At 36.3% G+C, this 21,347-nt stretch overlaps 1 protein-coding gene across 2 annotated transcripts in view; it reads right to left on the reverse strand.

The window, feature by feature from the left end:
- Positions 1-16,314: 16,314 nt before the first annotated feature.
- The window catches only part of LOC149775156 (uncharacterized), a 120,376-nt gene continuing 115,343 nt past the window's right edge, over positions 16,315-21,347 (reverse strand). Inside the window, exons 5-6 of one of the 2 annotated variants that reach the window (XR_016416610.1) lie at positions 17,424-18,309; positions 16,315-17,004 (exon numbers count right to left, since the gene is read on the reverse strand). Coding sequence is in view for 1 of the 2 variants with exons in the window: in XM_089944243.1 (XP_089800369.1) it covers positions 18,195-18,309 (115 nt within the window). In the remaining variant the exon portion in view is untranslated. Of the gene's footprint in view, positions 18,310-21,347 lie in introns of both variants that reach the window. The other variant, XM_089944243.1, reaches the window with a different exon arrangement.

Below are 21,347 nucleotides of genomic sequence, written 5' to 3' on the forward strand. Positions count from 1 at the left end.
ATGATGTAATATGTCACTTACTTTCGTTCTAACTGTATCAGGACCATACTAATTAGCCTGAAGAGGACTTTCGTTCTAACTGTATCAGGACCATACTAATTAGCCTGAAGAGGACTTTCGTTCTAACTGTATCAGGACCATACTAATTAGCCTGAAGAAGACTTTCGTTCTAAGTGTATCAGGACCATGCTAATTAGCCTGAAGAGGACTTTGAGGTATGAGCAAGAGAGCCAGAACTTTATCACCAGGTTGAACTCATTTCCGTTGTATTTCTGTCATACCTTAAGTTCATTGTTGACTTGGTCTTAGTTAAGGAATCGACACAGCACAGTATACCAGTATTCTTCGAAATGATTAGTCAAATACAGGAATAGGTTGCAGATAAGTCTTAGGTATCTTCTGATTGGGGTTTCTTAACATTCGAAAAGTGTGACAAGATCTACAGTATTTACACGCATTATTTTTAATTTTCGGCCAATACAAATTATTCAAAGATTTTGTGGTAAGTCTTACTGACCCCTAAATGACCAGCCAAAGGAGTTTCATGGGCCATACTAAGAATTTCTTGTCTATACTACTTTGGAACTACAAAGTGATAGCTCACTGACCACTCGACACCAGTGGGTACCTCAGATGCTCTCCATTTGACCATAATGACCCCATTTCTAACAAAATAACAAACAGTTACTCGTGTGGCTTCAGTTTAGCTAATGGCCCTCTGAAACAAGCAGGAGATCTCAGGACCGTACTCCTGTTAGACAGTGTTACTATCGTTTGTCACCTTGACAGAATGAAGATAATGAGTAGTACATACAGGATCACTGTGATCAATACCTCTTGATTGATCCATTCAAGAAACAAAAGTTACCTCATGAAAAGTCGAACCAACACATGTGTCAGCTAAAGGAATAATTTCTTGATCAAAATAATTCTCAAGACCTTTCTTTGCCATAGAGCTAGTAACTGCACAAGGATTTCTTTTTGCAATAGGAACAGTTTCTGACCCAAACAAGGTTTGTCAGTTACAACTGGATTCAGCACAACCTTACCTCCAGCTAGGTTACTGCCTAGTAATAAATGAATACCTTCGATGGGTAAAGACTACACTGTTCCGACTCTCACGGGTTCACAGACTAAGTCTGATGAAAAATGTACACAGTGGAGAGAAACATTAACAAAGCCGCACTCTACACTCTGAAAAACGCTCATTACAAGAAGTATACTCAGAAGAAGGCAAATTACCCGATAATATAAAAAAAACTATGAGAAACTCCTGTGTCCAATACAATTTCAATAGTGATAGGCTTGGCGGAATCACTAATAAGTGAAACAGAACCTCTCGTCATGAATGGTTCATAATTCACCACAATAAAATCAGACTGGGGTTTCCTTGACCAAACTAATGTATTGCTTTCAATATATGACAGTGACCTTGATCTCGTAGAAATAATAGCATTTGGAATAGCTCTGTTTTGATTATGTTGCTTATTTCCCAGTCTGTCGCAATAAAAAAAAAATAACGTGTCCGTTCTTCTTGCAATAGGCGCAAGTAGGAGGATATCAGGATTTCTGATCAGTCTTATTAGAAAGTTGATTCCTAAAAGTGCCAGCATGAGATTTGGAAGTGCTCGTATGAGACTGAAATCGCATTTTACCAAAACGCTGCTGGGTGGAAGACTTCCTGACAAAAGAGACTTGGGGAGTCATGGAATAATCTCCGGATGTATGAGCAGCATTTTCAAAACTGTGGATATTTTGCTTAACGTTAATGTGGATGCAATTCTTGATATGAGTTGTTTGAGGTCATCGTAGCTTTTGACTAACCTTATTGGCTGAGCACCACCTATCAAATAACTTCCTTTTCTCTTGCAAATTGTAACCGCCGTGTCTCGTGCTGTGTGGCATTCGTCGCAGACTAGATAAAATAAGCAATGTTAACAGTTAGTAAATGAATATTTTAAGTCATGGACTCGATATTATTTTCCCATATGTATTTACGATTTTCTTGACTTAGTTTATCTTTCGTCACTTAAGTAATATTGATAACTTTAAATTTTAAGAAACATGTACAATTTTCTTCTGTAGATGTAGATCGCGCATGCATGAATTCTTATTACGAAGTAATAAATGTTACAGTTCTATTCTTGTTTTGTTGTAATATCAAACTACTTATAAATCAAATGGCACCTTATACTATATAATCAAATCAGAAAGAAACAGAATGGAGAATGTTTGTCTGTCTCTCGTGTAGATAGTGTAGGACGGATGCTTTTCCCATTAATTTAGACATAACAGAAATGGTCTAATTTAAGATATACGCCAAGAAATCAATCTGATACCCACGCTCTTTATGACCTTTGATCGATACAACTTTTCAATGCACAGACTTGAAGCGTTGCTCAACTAAAATTAATCTAAAGCGCTCACCGTTACGGACCACTGCCATCTCACCTCTGTCTCGGATTCGGCCAATGTGGGTATGTGAGAAAGCTTGCCAGCAGCTTCTCGTGGTAGATGGTTCTTTCCGTTGTTTTCCAGATTTTTTCTCCACCAATTATGCTGGGCGCAATGTATACCCTATCTTGTGCTGAACAAAAATGTCGTTAAACCCTACAAAAACAAGAACAACAACTGTTGATACTGATAAGACAACAATAACAAGTTTAATTGATCACGGTAGCAATAACCTAAGTTATGTTTTGCATCAATTAATTCGCAAATTTTACAATGATCGATAACTGTGTCATCATATAAAATGTATCCGGAACCATTTTCTTCTCTTTACTTTTGCTACATCTGCTGTAGATACATACCGCATTAGGACTTCAAGCATTGCATTAATGTCAGCAATACGAAGATATTCCAGATAAGATATTTTTGTTCAATCCCAAATTTAAGAAAACTTAAATTGAAACAATATCTCTGTCATAACTGCTCCGCATCCATCTGTATCTCCATATGTTACATTGTTTCTCATCGTAACAATGAAAATAAGAATATAAAAGCGCCAGCACAATCTTCCTCATTCTCGTCAGCCAATCATACATGTAAGAGATATTGTACATAATATACGTGTCCAGCGCCATTGATTTCTTCACACAAAAATGACGGAGTACGCGATCAAAAACATATTTTGAAATTTCCAGACCCGGATGGTAATGTGGGTCTCGGTGACCTCCTGCTCCATAAATTCGGCTTTTGAGCCTATCTTTCTCTTGTCTCATATCTGGGTACAGGTACAGCCAACCAAGTGGTCTCCTACCTGATATTAGTCTGTTCCACGTCGAATATGTTGCGTTCTGGCATTCACTCGATCCATGCTGCCGTTGATAAATGCTATGATAGGAAGATACACACAAGTATCGCTTATTTTGTACCTCGTCCCAAGTCATCGGTTGAATACCTTATTTACATCTACAGTAAAAGCTGGTCGTCCTTGCAGGTCATGAAGTAGCCGAAGAGCACTATCATTTATTATCGGTCTTCTTCAGCGTAGTGCTTAGATTACCGAAGGAGAACGCGGTCCAAAAAGACCTGGGCGAGGGTTTTCGAGATCAATTTCAAGAACGTCCTTGACAGGCACGTTTGAGCCGGACCGCCATTGGCAAGAGTAATATGCGTGTCCGTGTGCTTTTGAATAAAATCAGTCGGCTATTCTATCTGGTGAGTGGTGTAAAGGTTGACCAAGTCTCGTCAAAGAAAATGGCATTGTATCTATGAGGCGCCGTAGCGGTCAAAACCTGGTTCAGCCAAAAACTTGAAGTTGAAATTTCGATGTCGTATGTCGAGAAATCCACTGACGTGTGGGATCAAATTGCATGTCCTTAAAGTTCCATTTTCTAGATCGAGATTTTAGATTTTATACGTTGAATTTTACAGTGTTTGTTTAATGTTATATTTCCTATGTCCACATTATACGGTGTATATTTTGAATGACACAGCGGGGTTTGAAATTCCAATATCATATGTCGAGACTCCCTAATTCATACGTCGTATGCAACTGTTTGTGATGAAAGTTCCATTTCATACGGCGATTATTTGGATTTCATCTGTTGAATTTCACAGCAAAGACGAGCAACCTCAATGTTTAAAAATAACGCGGTCCGTTCACGAGAGCGACCTCTAGCGAAGAAATTCATAGCAATTCTCGACCTGTGAATGGTAACTTTCAAACCGTAAATGCATGAAATGTAATGGCGCCTCATAATTAAATACACGAATGATGGATCTTGATATTCAATATTTTTTTGAATTGTTGAAATGAACATTTTATGATGTTACTTTCAACTCGAACACATCATTTCACCATATAAAAAGAATAATTCTGGAAAGCACAATCTAATGTCCAATCACATCTGTGTAATTCCACAGATACAATCTATAAAAAAATCAACATACGAGATGGAATTTTCAACATAATCAATGTGTTTTAACGTATTAAATTGAAACTCGACATATGACATTAAAATTTAAACCACCGCCGTGTAATTCAGAAGATACATTTTAAACCTCGACATTGGACATCGAATTTTCAACCAGCGCTGTATAAATGAACAGATGAAATCTAAATACTCAACATACGAAATGGAACTTTCAACATAAACTCTTTGAACCAATACGTAAAATAGGAATTCTCGACGTATGACATTGAAATTTCAACCACCGCCATGTATTTGAAAAGACAATCTAAGACATCGACATAGAAAATGTAAGTACAACCACTACTGTTTAATTCAACAGATACAATCTAGAAAATGGAACCTTAAGGACAAGTATTTTTAATACAACGCGTGAAATTTGAATTCTGGACACATGACATTAAAATTTCAACGGTTACGTTCTGATTGGACCAGCTTTTGTCCGCATCGTAGAAAGGAAATGTAGTGTCGTTTCTGTACCAGCAGGACGCCGACACAGAAGCATGTGTTACGTCACCGCTACAAAAACTTTGTCCGGCTAGATCGTTATAAAGAGCATTCTAGATCGTAACCGCGAATAGTCTCGCGTTCCGCAAACTATTGGTCTCCGCTGCCTGGGTCCAGCGAAGGGCACAGCTACTTATGCCTGCATCAGGAATGGCTCCGACGACTATAAATGGACCGGCCATGGCGGAAGCGTGTCAGGTCGCATAAGAGTACCGGAAAGCTCCGCCACAGGTCTCTATTGTAGCAAGATAACCGGGTTGGATTTCGGATTGATAACAGAACACTTTTGATGGCGATACAAATACAACGTTTATTTATGATTGACTTGGGTGGAAACAGAATTATGGTTAATACGTGCGTGTATAAGATCCAAATACTGGACTAATTAACACAATCCGCACGAACCTAATAATGTAACATAAATGTGAATACAAGTAAATAGACTGCAGTACAGGGACAAAGGTTAATGATTCACAGTAATTTCACACGACGAAAAGAGTGTGTTTTACTCAAACAGTAAAAATGATGTACTTTACTCATATAGTAAAATGATGTATTCACTCAAATACTAAAAATGATGTACTTTACTCATATAGTAAAATGATGAAACGATGGGACAGATATCATACAAAATATCTTTACAGTCCCAAACACTGGGTATAACAAACCCCATAATTAGCCCAAGGCTAAAAGATTATATGTATGGAGTTACACAAAACACTCCGTCACCAGAATAATTGGCTACCAGTCACACTGGTTAATCAAGTAGTCAGCATTACAGGTAGTCACCGACCAACATTCAATTCCTTGTTCAATCAAGCTATCATGCCCAACAATCGGTCAGCAACTCCCGATCTCCTGCTACTCAACCAGCAACACACTGTTTGGTCAGCTCTACTGCTGCTATGGTTCAGTTTTACAGCTGCTATAGTCAACTTCTATGGTCAGCTCTACAGCTGGTACCCTGTCGACTCGGATCAGCTGGAAATGAATCTAACACCTGTACTATGAATAACACGGGCATATACGATAACACGTAATGACGTTATATACGGTAAGCTATACAAATTACATTATCGGCACATTACAAAGCAATAAACAGGTTCAGAAGTGAACCTACCCGTGTCCGATAAGAATTCTATGGTACTAAACGTTTCTTAATAAAATACAACTTTGTTACTAACATAAATCTCCTGTTAAGTCACATACAAGAATAGAAAATATTTGCATTATACTACGCAAGCCGGAGCTACATAGAAAATATACAAAATAAACGTGGTACGATAATAATAACATCTAATATACATAGGAAATTAATAAATAACTCACATACCTGTACAACTGAAAATGTGCAAGTCCATAAGTAGACTGCTCACTGACGTGATCTTCCGTAATGTAAAGATTTCGTCCTATGGTGAGACAATTATACACAGACAATATAACCCTACATCGTCTGTGCGCTTGATTAATATCGGTTTTTCCCATCGAAAGCACTTTGTGCGGCACAGGATGAACCGAACTCACTGTGTCGAAATATTTGTACAATATACACGAATCACTCTCTCAGGTATCGTTGTACACAGAAAACGAAACCCGAGTACATGTATTTAATAAATAAAGGGATTTATACGATTCCGTGACATCCATATGATCTTGTTCTTCTAACTTTGTGTCAAGTAGAAGTCTAATGTCTTCTCGTCCACTTCTGAGGCGCTTCTGTGTCTATCAACCTTGCATCTTCTTTATCCTCCCATTGGTCATCAATAGTGATTCTATGTAGATTTTCAAGGGCAGACGTGCGCGGACATAGAGCAATGCCAATGCCCTCCTGTTCTAATAGGGATTAGGGCAAATTAAAGCAGACGCTAGTATGGGGACGGCTACTTCGTAACATCTGCACGGACTCGCGTCTGTGTAGATAGCAAACTGAAATCTAACCACGTCTAGTAGCTAGCGGGTTACCCATGCCATGAGAGTTGTGTAGACTCATCTAGTTCGCGCAGCAACCGCATTGTCACCCAAGGGTTAGCAGACTTGAGAAGCAAGATGCGTATTCTATTTAAGATGAAGTAGGAGACAGGCCGGTAGCTTTGTTAATAGCCAGATGGAAATATATGTTGAGCTCTGTGCGCAGTTTGCAATTAATATACGCCTCTGCGTTTCTTTTCTTTTTTTTTTCTTTCTTGGTTGAACTTCTCCCAAAAAAAACTTTTTATAGCGTCTGCCACCAAGTCTGTACACGCGGCTTGCTACGAACGTTTATCGCAATCAGTAACCTCACTATTCAACAGCTCAAGCATGGCCTTGGTGACACTGTGGGCTGTAAAGCCTATTTCACGTTCATGGGCGTAAGCGGTGACCATACCTGGGACAAAGTCACAAAAGTGTACATAATGTCAGCCGGAACCAGATAAAAGTGGATGGGCCTGATTGGACCACAACTGGGTTTTTGGAAGCAGTCAAACTAAGATACCACAGGAAAAGGCAGTAGTTTGGATATCATAGCAGTATATGCGGGGTCGACGTCGGTATCAAGGACCTTGGTGCCCTCCACCAGCTCTTGTACACGGACAAGCATCCCAAAAAGCGGACATCTGTGGTAGTGGCCAATGAGGGATAGCGGGTCTTGGTTGTAGTGTCAGAACTCAGCGGTTAGAAGGTCACTTCGGTGGAAAGCTTTTCGACGCTTCAGCGGTCGTCTGTCTGGTCGCCCACAATGTTGCCAGGAAGAGCACGTAGAACTCGGGCAAATGCTTTGACTACTCGAACTAAGAAGCCATCGACTACTCCAATGCGGCCATGTTCAATATTGTGAGCATGGTACAGCTCGCGGATAAGGTCATCGGGCTATTCGTCTTGAGGAGCATCAGCAACAACGTGAAAGAGTTTGACAATGTCGTCGGCAGAGTCTGTAAGTATAGTCATCTCTCAAGTGTTGCTGGTACAAGGACCACTTGTTGCTAAACTGATATCTAGTCTTTGGTGATGAAAACTCTACCCGAATAGGTTTGTTGGTGTAAAGCTGCTCAAAAGACTGGCGTCCTTGTTCACAAAACAAATGTGGCTGTTACGCAGAGGGAGAGCAAATGGTCTCAAAGTGTGTGCGCGCGAGTGTCTGTGTGTGTGTTATTATATTTTGCTCCGCACTACTTCGAACCTGTAAACCATGTTGCCGTGAATGTCCATAGCATACTAGCATACTTGTCTGACGCAACTTACGCAGCCAAATATTGTCATCAGAACAAAATGTTTCTAAGGGTTCACTGACCAGACGGGTAATCTTCCACAGACTTTCGTATGCAAGAAAGAAGTTGACCGTGAGACTATGCTTTTCAACAGCTTGTAACTAACGAGTATGAAACGCACCGTTTTGTCATCATGAGTATAAATGTAACATGACCCTTCTCAGCTAAGTTTTGTTATATTGATTGTCTATATTGAGTGGTTGGCTTTTGTCAGTGATAATATAGATCAGTGGTCATTTTGTAAACAACATATTACATAGATAAATTTTGTCCATGATAAAAGATTATACTTTAAGATAATTATTAATTGTAGGTAAACATGCGTGAAGGGGCAGATTTCTGGCGATCTATGAAGTACACATTAACTTGAGACGAGAGAACAATTAATTAGATTTACGGGGAAAGGCTCGTATCAAATCACCATACTGCCATGATCAGTAATGTCTTTTCGAGGGGAGAAATTTATTCTTAATTTAGCATTTGTTTATACAGCAGCCAGACGGACTATTAGGGACACAATAAACTTTGATTTCTTGGTAAAACTGTCACAAATTGATAATTTCCCGTGACCAGTAGTCGCAACGTAGAAGGTCAAATTGACCCCAGATTTGGCACCTCTGGAAAAAGGAGGCAAATATACTTAATCCTGATTGGTAACGCTAAATAAGGGGCGTGTTTCCCACACTAAATTTCCTAGTTTTAATATCGTCACATCGAAAATTTTAATCAGTCTAAGTTTTTCTGCAAGAGAAAAACAAGTGTAAAGAAGACTTCGAGATAAATTTGGGAGAAGTTCTCTCGTAAAACTGTTGTCCAAGAAAACTGTTGTCGATAAAAACGACGAACAAATTGAGGGGTAGAAGCGAGGAACGCTGAAAGCGCAAAGGGAGAAAATAGCTCCAGCGATGTGTTAGCAATGCGACGTATTAATTCTGAGACGTATTCTGAGACTATCTCTGACACGTATAGTGAAACGTACTTATCATGAGATCCAGGTATCTGTGAATCTACGTGCTATGCACGGAGTGAGGACCGAAAGAGGCAAGACCGACGAAAGTCGAAGAAACAGCTACAATGGAAGTAGAGTAAACGAAGAAACAGGTTATGCAGTCGTACACGGCATTGACTTCGATTGTTCACTCGATCCTATGATGAACTAAATCTATCAGTAAAACAGATCGGCTACTTTATTTAAATATATTTGTGTTCTTTGTAATTTGGTGAAAGGTTTATATCTAAAACAGAGTATATTCCTGATGTAATGAATTCTCACAGTTGTTTTATGTAATTGATTAAATTGTTTGTTCATATGCACGGGGGCTCGTGTTGGTTTGTTCTATATATCTGCTCAGATCTCTATCTTTTCCACCTATAAGTTTCACCACTTATATTTATATTTACTCGACCCGGGCAATAATATCGAGGACGGTCAACCTCTAGTTAACGAGAACCGAATTAAGCGGACACCTTGAAAGAAGGTACAATCCGCCAACCCACACCTCTTGCGAGAAGAGGGGACTTTGTGTAAGGTTTCTACAAAGTGGGTAGCGTGGCCCGCTTACAACATGTTTATTTCGAACTGAGTTCAGAACATTTGTCTTCCCCTTTGAAATTCCTGGTCTACTGATGTTTATCATATTCTTTATTAAAATTGAAGTAAAAGATATGACCTTGTTTACATCTTAGAATGTTCTAGAAATGAACGTTTGACCCTCTTCCTGGTCCTCTACTTGTATCTTAGTTTATATAATAAGGTTGTTTACATCAGAATTATTCAGCTTATTCATTCATATCTTAATGTCTGTAGTGGAACCAATCTCGTAGTTGTGCTCGATTATAATCTGAGGCGATTTGTTTAAATTATGCAATGGAATTACAAAGTGATCATTAATACTTTCGGACTAATTCACTATTTTGGGATTATTCTGAATTCATTCAAGGATATTCTGGAGAGTATCACTGTGGTATACTGAGATTGTTGGCACATCAAGCAATTCCAGGCTATTGGCACTTCAGTACATTCACGATTGGAATTCATTCGGAACGCCACTGGAATTTATGTGGAACACTTTATACTTTTGGACTTGTATTAGAACATTTAGGACTATTTGGGATTTAATTCACAAAAATGTAACTAATTTTTAAATTTTCACTTTGTATTCTAGAAAAATAAAAATAAAAATTAATTTTACTAAACTTGTTGGTTTCCCTTTTTCTGTTAATATATTTATTACCATAGAGACGTAACAGTTTACAAGGGGTTTAATGGGAATGTGAGTTATTTTTATCTTTATTCTATATCTTGCTCCTAGATTTTGCAAATATTTCATAGTTATTTTACTTCTTATCAATAATTTTAAAGGTGCAAAATATTTTGTCAGCATTACTGAGCTCGTAAAAACTACCGTCAGTTGTTCGTCAATTCACGAGTATACTTCTGCCTTAACCACAACCAAGCAGATTTCAGATGCAGCCAGGGCAAAGGATGTATCCGCTCACCTCTGCAGCCACTTGATTTCAAAGCGCCAGGGTAATGGATTCCTATCGAAATAAAACTCCATTACCATCAACATATATATATTTTAAAACTCGTCAGAGGATGGAGAAACCGGCAAATCTAATTCATATGACTGCCCCATTCTGAGTCATGCAAATCCGTCAGAACAAGTGGAAATCCCTAAAACCTGCTATTTTCAACTTATAATGAACAAAATCAGAAAGATTTAATATATAAAGCGGCTATAGTTGTGCCCAAAAATTACTTTAATGAAGTATAAGATACGCAACTGCTCATGTACAGTGTCAAAAACCTAAATTCAAATGTTTTCTTGCAACATACTATTCGCACACTCCCGTTTGTTTGTACCCTTCGACTAATTTTAAAAACGAAAAAGCATAAATGATATAAAAAAGGCACACAACTTGCTCACTTAATTCATCAATTTGCAATTTGAAACCTGGTTATAGCCAGGGGGGTCCTGACACTGTCAACGTGTTGGCGCTTCAACCTAAACGGAAGCTCTCGATGTCAACAAGCAGACAAATTGTTCACGGGTCTTTTCTGGTCTTTCATTAAAAATTGTATCGTCGGCGTCCGATATTTAAAATGTCTAGTTTTAATATTCCAAAAACAAATTGAACACCTATAAAGGAACTCTTGTATAAATGTATTCAAAGAGATGTAATTCGAAAATGTACAGAATTATTGAGATTATCAAAGACGGTTGCTGGAAAACAAACTGGCCCATGCAATATGGCGACGGTATTATTAACGAAACTCCCGTTTGATTCGAAACGACAATAAGTAGACAGTGTTTGAGACCACCTGGCGATAATCAGGTTAGATATTATAAATTGATGAAATAAATTAAGAAGTTTTGTGCATTTTGATATAGTTGGTGCAAATTTATTTGTAAGTGGAGGGGTCAAGCAAACGGGAAAGTGTACAAATACTATAGAATCATGTCCATGTGCATACAACATCAAATAGTGCATTCTCTGAGGAAGAAACATGGTAAATCAAAGATTCAACGATTTACCATGCAGCCAATCGCAAGAACATATTTATGCTACCTTACTGATAAGAGATAGACTTAAATCATTCCACCATAATGACCATTTTATTTAAACATCTTCTACCATTTTAACTTCTAATACCCTCATTTCTTCGGATGTCACTATCCATTGAAGACCTTTAGCTGCATGCGGTATTCTGGTCATTTATTCAGCTGTAACCACTGACAGTGTGCGTGTTTTTAAGCAAGAGAATATTCATATTTAAATTAAGTCCCCTGTCTCTGATGCGTTACACACACACACACACACACGTGTGTGTGTGTGTGTTGTATTTTACTGTGTTGTAGTTTATTTTGATGTTGTAGTTTATTTTGATGTTGTACTATCCTTTATCTACTGTTGTATTGTATTTTATATAACAATGTATTGTCTTTTCAACTCTGCTGTTACCAATGACACTGTAATGTCTGCATGTATACTGTGACATTGTGAATACGTACCATACATGTCTCTTTGTTGAATTATGAAATAATATTGTTATGTCGGTCGAATATCTCGTACAACTAGTATTTTATGTATTTTACTCAGGCCACCCACATTAAATAAAATTTCTGTTTTATCGCATACATAGAATAGCCTTGGACGGATACACACCGTAGCAACATCTGATCTATTTGCCTGCTTGTTATCGAAACAGAACTGTGATAAATTTTTAAAGTCATATCAAATTGATGCTATCGTTTTGTTTGATGATTTTAAAAATCAAAACAAAAACAATGTGACTTTTTTAGCTGTGTTTTTTTCTTCTGTAAAAACGAGCCGTTTGTTTTTAATTGAATAAAAACCGCAACCTACCTTCTGTAATAAAATGCACACCACCTAAGGCAAGCATTCATGCAAGATCTCTGGTCATTATAAATGCAAATCTATGTACATGTAAGCTGTCTGGTCATCAGTTGTAATTCGATGTACATGATTTGGTAAGTTCAGCTTGCGATAGGCTTTAACACGTGCTATCAACGGGTAGTATTTCTGTAATGTTCAGATAAGGTCACCATGATAACGTTCATTTGCACAAGGCTAAGCCAGCCCATAACTTGGGGAAATCTTGATTAATTTCATTCAGGAACTGCGCAAGGTGGGAGAAAAAAAAAAAATTGTACAGCGACCTTTCATGTGTAGGATTGAGAAGTTAAACATTCATTGTTAGCAGCAAAGTGTTTGTGGACAAGTCTTCAAATCGCGAGCACTTGCCGCGCTCGTTTCAACAGGAACAATATTACGAACAACGAGAAAACGTGCAAGTAAAAGTATTCTGAAGAAATACAAAAAACTTTACCAAAGTAATAAATGGCTGTATGTGCGGTATGGAAACATATTTGCTGATAGCAAAGAAAACCGACAAAAAGAAGACTTGCCTACGACGCCTAACAACCTAACAATGCTCACGCTCAAGAACGGCGATCTCTATCTTAAGTCCAGGAGTAACATCAACTGAGAAAAGGACGGTTTAATGCTCAAGATTTGAATCTGGTTTTCAATAATAACCAACTTCTATAGTAACCGAAAGGAATTTAAAACGTTGATGATATGAAATGGGCTAAGCATGAATTTGAGGAAATGATTATGAAATAATCGTCGTTAGAAAACTGAAAGACTATTATTAATAAACTATGACCGACATGACCCATGAGTACTTAAATGGGCAGAAACTGTGCACACTTCTAAGAATTTATATATTTATTACTTTCAAAAGCATTCACAACAAGTGCCAAATTCGCATCATTTTTATAACAGTTTTAAAATATATGTATTTTTTTACGTATATTGAAGAGACAATCAACATAAATAATTCTCTATTAATGTCCAACTGGACCCTGCAGTGATGAATCCACTAAACTCCAAATACAATTACCTGCTAAAAATTCTGACGCTTGGAGATTGGGGGGTCGGAAAATCAGCATTCCTACATCGCTATGGTGAAGTCACAGGCGACAAATTAGGTAGCTCGTACTGCTTCTCAGAGATAATACAAGATGTCACGGTGAAGGGCATCAAGGTGCGCCTTAATATTATGGATACATGCGGTAAGTATAGCAACAACAGTACATTCAAGGTAAAATCCTTGATTTTCATAATCGTGATTGGACAGTACATCACAGTAGCATATATATATATATATATATATATATATATATATATATATATATATATATATATATAATGCAATAAACTTACAACGAACTTGTTTCGCACTGTTCATTGTCAGTTTATTGCATTTATCTTAATCAATCCTTGACACACGTGATCCCGTGCTGCATCCAGTGCACTTGAAAGGATTGTTATTCGCCATATGATTTGTATTCTTTAATATATATATATATATATATATATATATATATATATATATATATATATATATATATATATATGTGTGTGTGTGTGTGTGTGTGTGTGTGCGCGTGTGTGTGTACAAGTTCCTATTGCTCACTGTTGACAATCGATTGCAATTTTACATATAAAAATATTACCTTCCCGGTTAAGTTTTTGTTCGGGCAGATGAAATTTGCATCCTTTTAAGCTGTGCGCCTCTCGAATTCAATAGTGTCCGTCCATCAGTATCTCCTACATTATATATATATATATATATATATATATATATATATATATATATATATATATATATATATATATATATATATATATATATATATATATATATATATATATATATATGGGACATGTCTGGTTGTAAAGAAGTCAAGTACCATATTTCTTTTTTCAAGAAGATCAAACTAATTGGTACAGTATTAAACGGTCGGTTATCACAGTAATCTGTCAAATATTAGTAAAGTATTAGATGGCCGGTTATCAGAGTAATCAGTCAAATATTAGTACAGTATTAGATGGTCGGTCATCACAGTAATCTGAGATTTTGTTTGTCATAAATAGGATTGAGCATTTCTACATGAGTAGTAATCGTAAAATCTTGTATTTTAAGATATGATAGTTCATGAAGGCATAATCGGTTATTTTAAATAGTTAGCATTCATTGGAATATCTAATTACAGATATTTAAAAAATCGTATTTATATGGAGGCACTTTATTAGATTACGTTGAAAAGTCTAATTTAAAACAAATGTTTTTCAAAGTTTGCAGTATGTAATAAATATGAAAATATTTACTGCTAGATCGGTATCTTTTGTTCAAATTCAACGACTTTTCTGCCTATAAATGACGTCTTCCGTCGAAGGGGCCGACGCTGTACTGGCTAAAATGAATTTTCCCTAATTCAAGATAAGACCATTTCTTCTTTTGAATTGCTGAGTGTTAAAAACATCTCCGTGTTTTTCAAAAATAGTGGTCTCAAAGATGAGGCCACACTGTAAAAGCCGGATTATGGCATCTTGTCTCATTCTCGCATCCTTCGCTGTCGAGTGAATATCTCTTTTCGCACTAGTTTGTTGCTTCACTCATGTTGTTTCAAGAAATACTAAAAGACTGGCGCAACTTGAGAAATGTCAGGCGATTCATATGCGGCTTGCAATATGATAAGCAGTAACTGAAGTAGTAAATTCTCATAGTACTGCACACAGCATGATTGAGTAACTAACAACAAGCCTTTCACATTTGTCAAACCAATCATGCTTAAGCCAACGAGAGGTACGCCCGCTCATATTTTGGCTACGAGTCACACATGAATCTCGGCATACATTGATTTTGCTACTATCGGTGGCCGTAACTGATGACAGATCAGCATATACTGTATACATTTCAGCAAGTGTTTTAACACAGTCAACCCTTGTTGTCCAATACAGTTCAATCTGCTCTGCAAAAACGTGTTCACTGCACATAGTTGCATTCTTTACTGGTGTTAAATTCTGAGATTTGTACTGTAATAAACCTAATTTAAATGCTATTTGTATTTACGTTTCCGTTTATAACTCTGTTCGATTTTAGTGATTATTTCTTGATTATGGAAAGTTGGTGTTGGGAAGATAGTTCTCAACTCACAGTATTCACGAGACTTAATGGTTTAGCCAATTTCTTAACACATAAAATTCACTGGGTAGTTTTAGGTATACGTATTTAGTAAGCAGAGATGGGGAATAATTCTTTGTATTTAATGTTAGCTTCGTGTTTTATATTGCATGGCGAACAAATGTTAAACAAGAAAAAACATACAAGTGTGAAATTATTTGAATTTCGTGATGTGTGGTCATTGGGTGATTAGAGTCTATTTATTTGTATTGTTAGCTCGTCTGGAAACGCTTTAGTTGACAACGACTGTGGTCTTGATGTCCATGGAAATAGGATAAATTACCTGAACCCAATCCAGCCTCACGCAGGTGTTTGATTCGTTCAGTATAAGACTCCTTCCTTGCGTATAACAGTATAAATCAGTGAATAGTGAACGCCATGGATGTTTAAATGCCATATCTGTAAAATGCGATCGGCATTTGTCTTGAAATTTTGGTGACGTTTTAAGTAGCAAACTCTGAAGGAAAGACAGGCATAAGTGGAAGAATGAGTTGATAACGTACAAGTGACAAACGTCCAAATAATAATGTAGGCTCACCTGGCTTCCCAAAGGAGGCATAAATGAAACAATATAACCATATTCATGTACATGAATTTTGCATGACATCTTTATTTCAAATCATCAAAATCTGAATACATAAAATGGAATTTATCACATTTTATTAAATGACGAATTACAGTCAAACCTGTCCAAATGGTCACTTTTATAAAGCAATCAACTGGTCTCAACTGCCATTCTAATCCCCTTCCCCCCAACTGACCCTGGCCAAATTTTCTGTAGAAATGTCATGTATGTAATGGTCACTTGTGTGGTCAGTAGACAGGTGTTTCCTAGCCAAATAATTGTTTCTCACTGCTTTAAGTGGTCACTGAAGCATATCTAAATGTTGCTTCATGATGAAGATATTGTTTAGATAAAGGCATATCACTATTCATTACAGGTCTCCCCCATAAACTGACTTTCTTTTGTTCGGTGTGTTGGGTTACGGGTTAATTATAGACAGCTGTGTCTAAGCCTAATTATTGACAGATGTGCCTAAGCCTAATTAAAGATAGACGTTTCTAACCCTATTATAGACAGCTGTGTCTGAGCCTAATTATAGACAGAGGTGTCCAAGCCTAATTATAGGCTGATGTGTCTAAGAAGCCTAATTATAGACAGATGTTTCAAAGCCTAATTATAGACTGATGTTTCTATGCCCAATTATACAGATGTGTCTAAACCTAATTATCCACTAATGTGCCTATGACTAATTATAGACAGATGTGTCTAAGCCTAATTATAGACAGATGTGCCTAAGCCATAAGGGTTAATACAGAATTCTGAATCATAAATTCAAAGACTTTTCCAAAACTTTCAAAGACCACAAACATAGATTTCCAAGACTTATTTTTGCTAACATTTTGTATACAAGTCATGTGATATGAGAAAACAATGAACGCAAAATACTACAATAGTTTAATGATAAAATTCCAACTATAATTAATCAAAAGAAAAAAACAGGAAAACTTGACTACATCCGACTCTAACAACCTTGGACAATTTTATCTGTGATTATGGAAAGAAATTAAAATGTTTGCTTTTTTTTCAATTTTCAAAGACTTTAAAGACCTCATTTTTCCCCAACTGTCAAAGACCTTAAAAGGCCACAAGAACCCTGGTCTAAGCCTAATTATCGACAGCTATGTCTAAGCCTAATTATAGACAGATGTGTGTAAGCCTCATTATATACAGATATGCCTAAGCCTAATTATAGATGGCTGTGTCTAAGCCTAATTATAGGCAGCTGTGTCTAGGGCTAATTATTGACAGCTGTGTTTAAACCTATTATTGACAGCTGTATCTAAGCCTAATTATAGACAGCTGTGTCTAAGCCTAATTAAAGGCAGATGTGTCTAAGCTTAATTATAGGCAGATGTGTCTAAGCCTAATTATAGACAGATGTGTCTAAGCCTTATTACAGACAGATGTGACTATGCTGAATGATACAAGCTGACTGAACAGTCAGTGCTCTATTTCAGTCAAATGTAAATTGTCAATTAGTAGCAATCTTCAGTGTTTTGTCATGGTGCACACAACAAAGATCGGTAACATTTTAGAATATTGTTTATTTTTTAAAGTCAGTGGTGATTTAATTAATAAAATGGATTCCAGGGAGCAGGATACATTATTCTTGTCTGTAACATAAATTTGGGAAAGAACAAAATGTACATGCATTTCATGACTGTATAGTAAATATAACTAAAGTTTTGACAACATAAAAATATGAATACATGTATTAATAATAATAATAATAATAATAATACAATAACAAGTCTGAAAGGTAAACTTGCATAAAGAGGTCTCCTGTGAAAAAAGGCCAGTGTGACCTTTTCCCATGAGTGGCTATTATGGACAGAGTTGACTGAAGAAAAAAAAAACTGCACTGCATTTATATTAGAGTTTTCTGTTTAGTAGCAGAAGTATTATTGTTTTCTTAGGTGAGACAGCATAGCTTTACAAAAATCTGGCAAATCCTTTGGCAATCGTGATGTAATCATATTGCCATCCACAACCACTGCCTCATCAGAATATATTGCCCTGTAATAACAATAATAATAATAATAAAAACAATAATAATAATAATAATAATATAGTGAATGGCACATTTTACATCTACCTAATGTTTAACATTCCTCTATGCAGGCACAAAGGGTCTAATGACCCTGAACCTTTGGTCATGGTAATGCAACCATGAAAGGTCATGGTAATGTGACCTTAAACTATATGTACTATGCAGAAACCATTACTTATTTGCTGTACCTACCATGATCATATCCACTGACGTATGAACCCTAGAATATATAGGTTTCTTTACTGACCTAGGTACAATATATCTACAAAGTTCTGTCAAGGAACTTCATTTAGAACAAACTTACTTTGCAAAACCCATTTTTCTTCCAGGCATAATTACCCTGACCTTTGTACAATTGACCAAATCAATAGGCCTCTTCCATACCTAAAATGCAAGCCCTCCACAAAATTTCAGTCAAAGTACATGGCCTAGAATTAAATTAATATGCAAAAGTCATATTTCTTCTTTCGGTCACAGTGACCTTGTCAATTACGGTTTTGTACTCCCAGTACAAACCAGCCAATAATCTTGGTAACTGCAGATGGTATACAGCTCAAGTTATTGTGCAGACACAAAATTAGTAATGGATGGATGGAGTGATGAGCATTTAATAATAATATTAATATTAGTAATAATAATAATAACATTACTATTACTACTACTACTACTACCAGTAATAATAATAATATGAGTCCCAATGGGCCTAATACTGTTCCCATGGTTTACAAAAGAGCTGTCTGTTTCACTATGCAGGCTTATGTAGCAGTGTGAGAACATGTCCTATATAAACTATCTTTCAAACATTATATCATGTTCATTTTACAGATTTTACACAATTCAGATAAAAATTATTTCTGAAAATGAAGGTGTAATTAATATTACAGTGTCTTGCTCAAGACTTAAGTTATTCAAAGTCTTGACAATAATTAACCCAACTGATCAAAAATATGGTTTCAAGGGTTGTAGAAAGCATAGTCAATCTGACACAAGATCACCCCATTGATAGGAATTTCAAGGGTTGTAGAAAGCATAGTCAATTTGACACAAGATCACCTCATTGATATGAATCTTGCCCATTACTGGAAGAGTAAAAAAAACTAATGATATAAACCTGTGTTCCAAGTTTGATCACAATCAGATCACAAATATAGCTTCCTGAGTGCTAACAAACCCAACCAATCAGATGCAGCATTGCATCATTAAAATACACAGATGTCACTGATTATCAAAACCATCCAAGATCTTGACTATATAAATCAATATTCTGAGTATGATCAAAATCAAATAAAAATATGTCCTCCAGATATGCAAAAAGCTCAGCCAATCAGATGCAAGATCACTTCATTAATATACATGGTTCTCACTCATTATCGAATTCATCCATGAGCTTAATGCTATAAGCATGTATTCAAAGTCTGACTAAATTGGAACGGAAATCTTACTTCCATCAAAATGATAAAAAAGCCAGACAATCAGATGCCATATGATCTCATATCATACTCATCCCTGACCTCAAACTTACCTTTCAAGTTTGATCAAAATCTAATCTGAGACATGACATCCAAATGGGTAACAAGTGCAGCCAATCAGATGCAATATCTCCTCGTTAATATACATTATTCAATTACTGAATCTATCCAAGATCATGATTAATAGAAACCCACATTGCAAGTCTAATAAAAATTGATAAAAAATCTTATTTCCTGAGGTGTGACAAATTCTGCCCATCTGGTGCAAGATCAGAATGCATTCATCTTACTTCTTATCAAACTTGTCTGAAATCTAAATGATATTAGCATGTGTTCAAAGTCTGATCACAACCAGATCAGTTTGTTTTATTGGTTTTAACAGCATGTTTGTAACACATTAATGGTGATTCATTCTGAGTAATTTAGAGCTACGCAAAGTTCGATCAGAAATACAATCTCTAGTGTTTTAACAAAAATCAGCCAAATCAGATGCAATATGACTTAATTATTATGCCTGGATTTTGTTCATTATTGAATTCATCCAAGATCTTAACGACATAAGCACACATTCCATGTTTGATCAAATCTGGATCAGAAATATGGACCACTGAATGATGAGAAGCAAATGCTGACAGTGATATACGATGCATGTTAGATGCTGGGCCATTCAATAATAATAATATTAACAACAATGTTGTTGTCATTATTATTATTATTATTATTATTATTATTAAGTAGGTTTTTACTGATCAACACGAATACTCTCATGAATGGGAGCACACCTAGAGTCACTGAAAAACTGGTATAAAGAAAACTATGTCACTCAAACTAGTAAATGAGGTCACAGTGACCAACTTTTGGGATAACTGAATTGCTCTCCTGAAGATTCATCCAAATCCAAAAGTTACACGAGTGTACATGTATGTAAAAGGGTCAAATATATTGAGAGTGTAACAAACAAATTACTGAATATTTAGACATCAATCAAGTGTGAAAATTAGGTTACAATGATCTGGTTTTAGCAGGGTCAGGTTACTTTTTTTGAAATTTTTCATATATTACTTTCACTAAATCTGGTTAAATAATGTCTAAGACACTGAATGAAGAAAAAATGGAAAACTGAAACTACAAGTAATTCATGTGTGAAAATTGTGTCAAACTGATCTACTTCTGGTATCATTGAGTTATGTTCCTTTAAGATGCAATCACATAGCAACTGTGATAAGTTAAAGTGAAGCAGACCCAAGAGGGGGAGCGGGGATGTAACCAATCAACAGCTGAGATTACAAAATGGGCACTCCAGCATGCAAATAAAATCCAACTGACCAAGGATTTGTTATTATTTAGTTACTTCATTGAAATACGTCTACATACCAATTTTTGCAAGCAGGTGAAGTAGGGTAAATGATTTTGAGGATGTAATGAACAAAAAGCTTAAAATATAAAAGTTACTCAAGCATGAAAATTAAATCAAATTTAATAAGCTTAGGTATGACTGAGTGACTTTCATCAAGATATATTGAATATGCCAATTT

Source organism: Sinohyriopsis cumingii, chromosome 19, assembly GCF_028554795.1.
Source record: "Sinohyriopsis cumingii isolate HCF-2022 chromosome 19, ASM2855479v2, whole genome shotgun sequence".
In the NCBI taxonomy this organism is placed as follows: Eukaryota; Metazoa; Mollusca; class Bivalvia; order Unionida; family Unionidae; genus Sinohyriopsis; species Sinohyriopsis cumingii.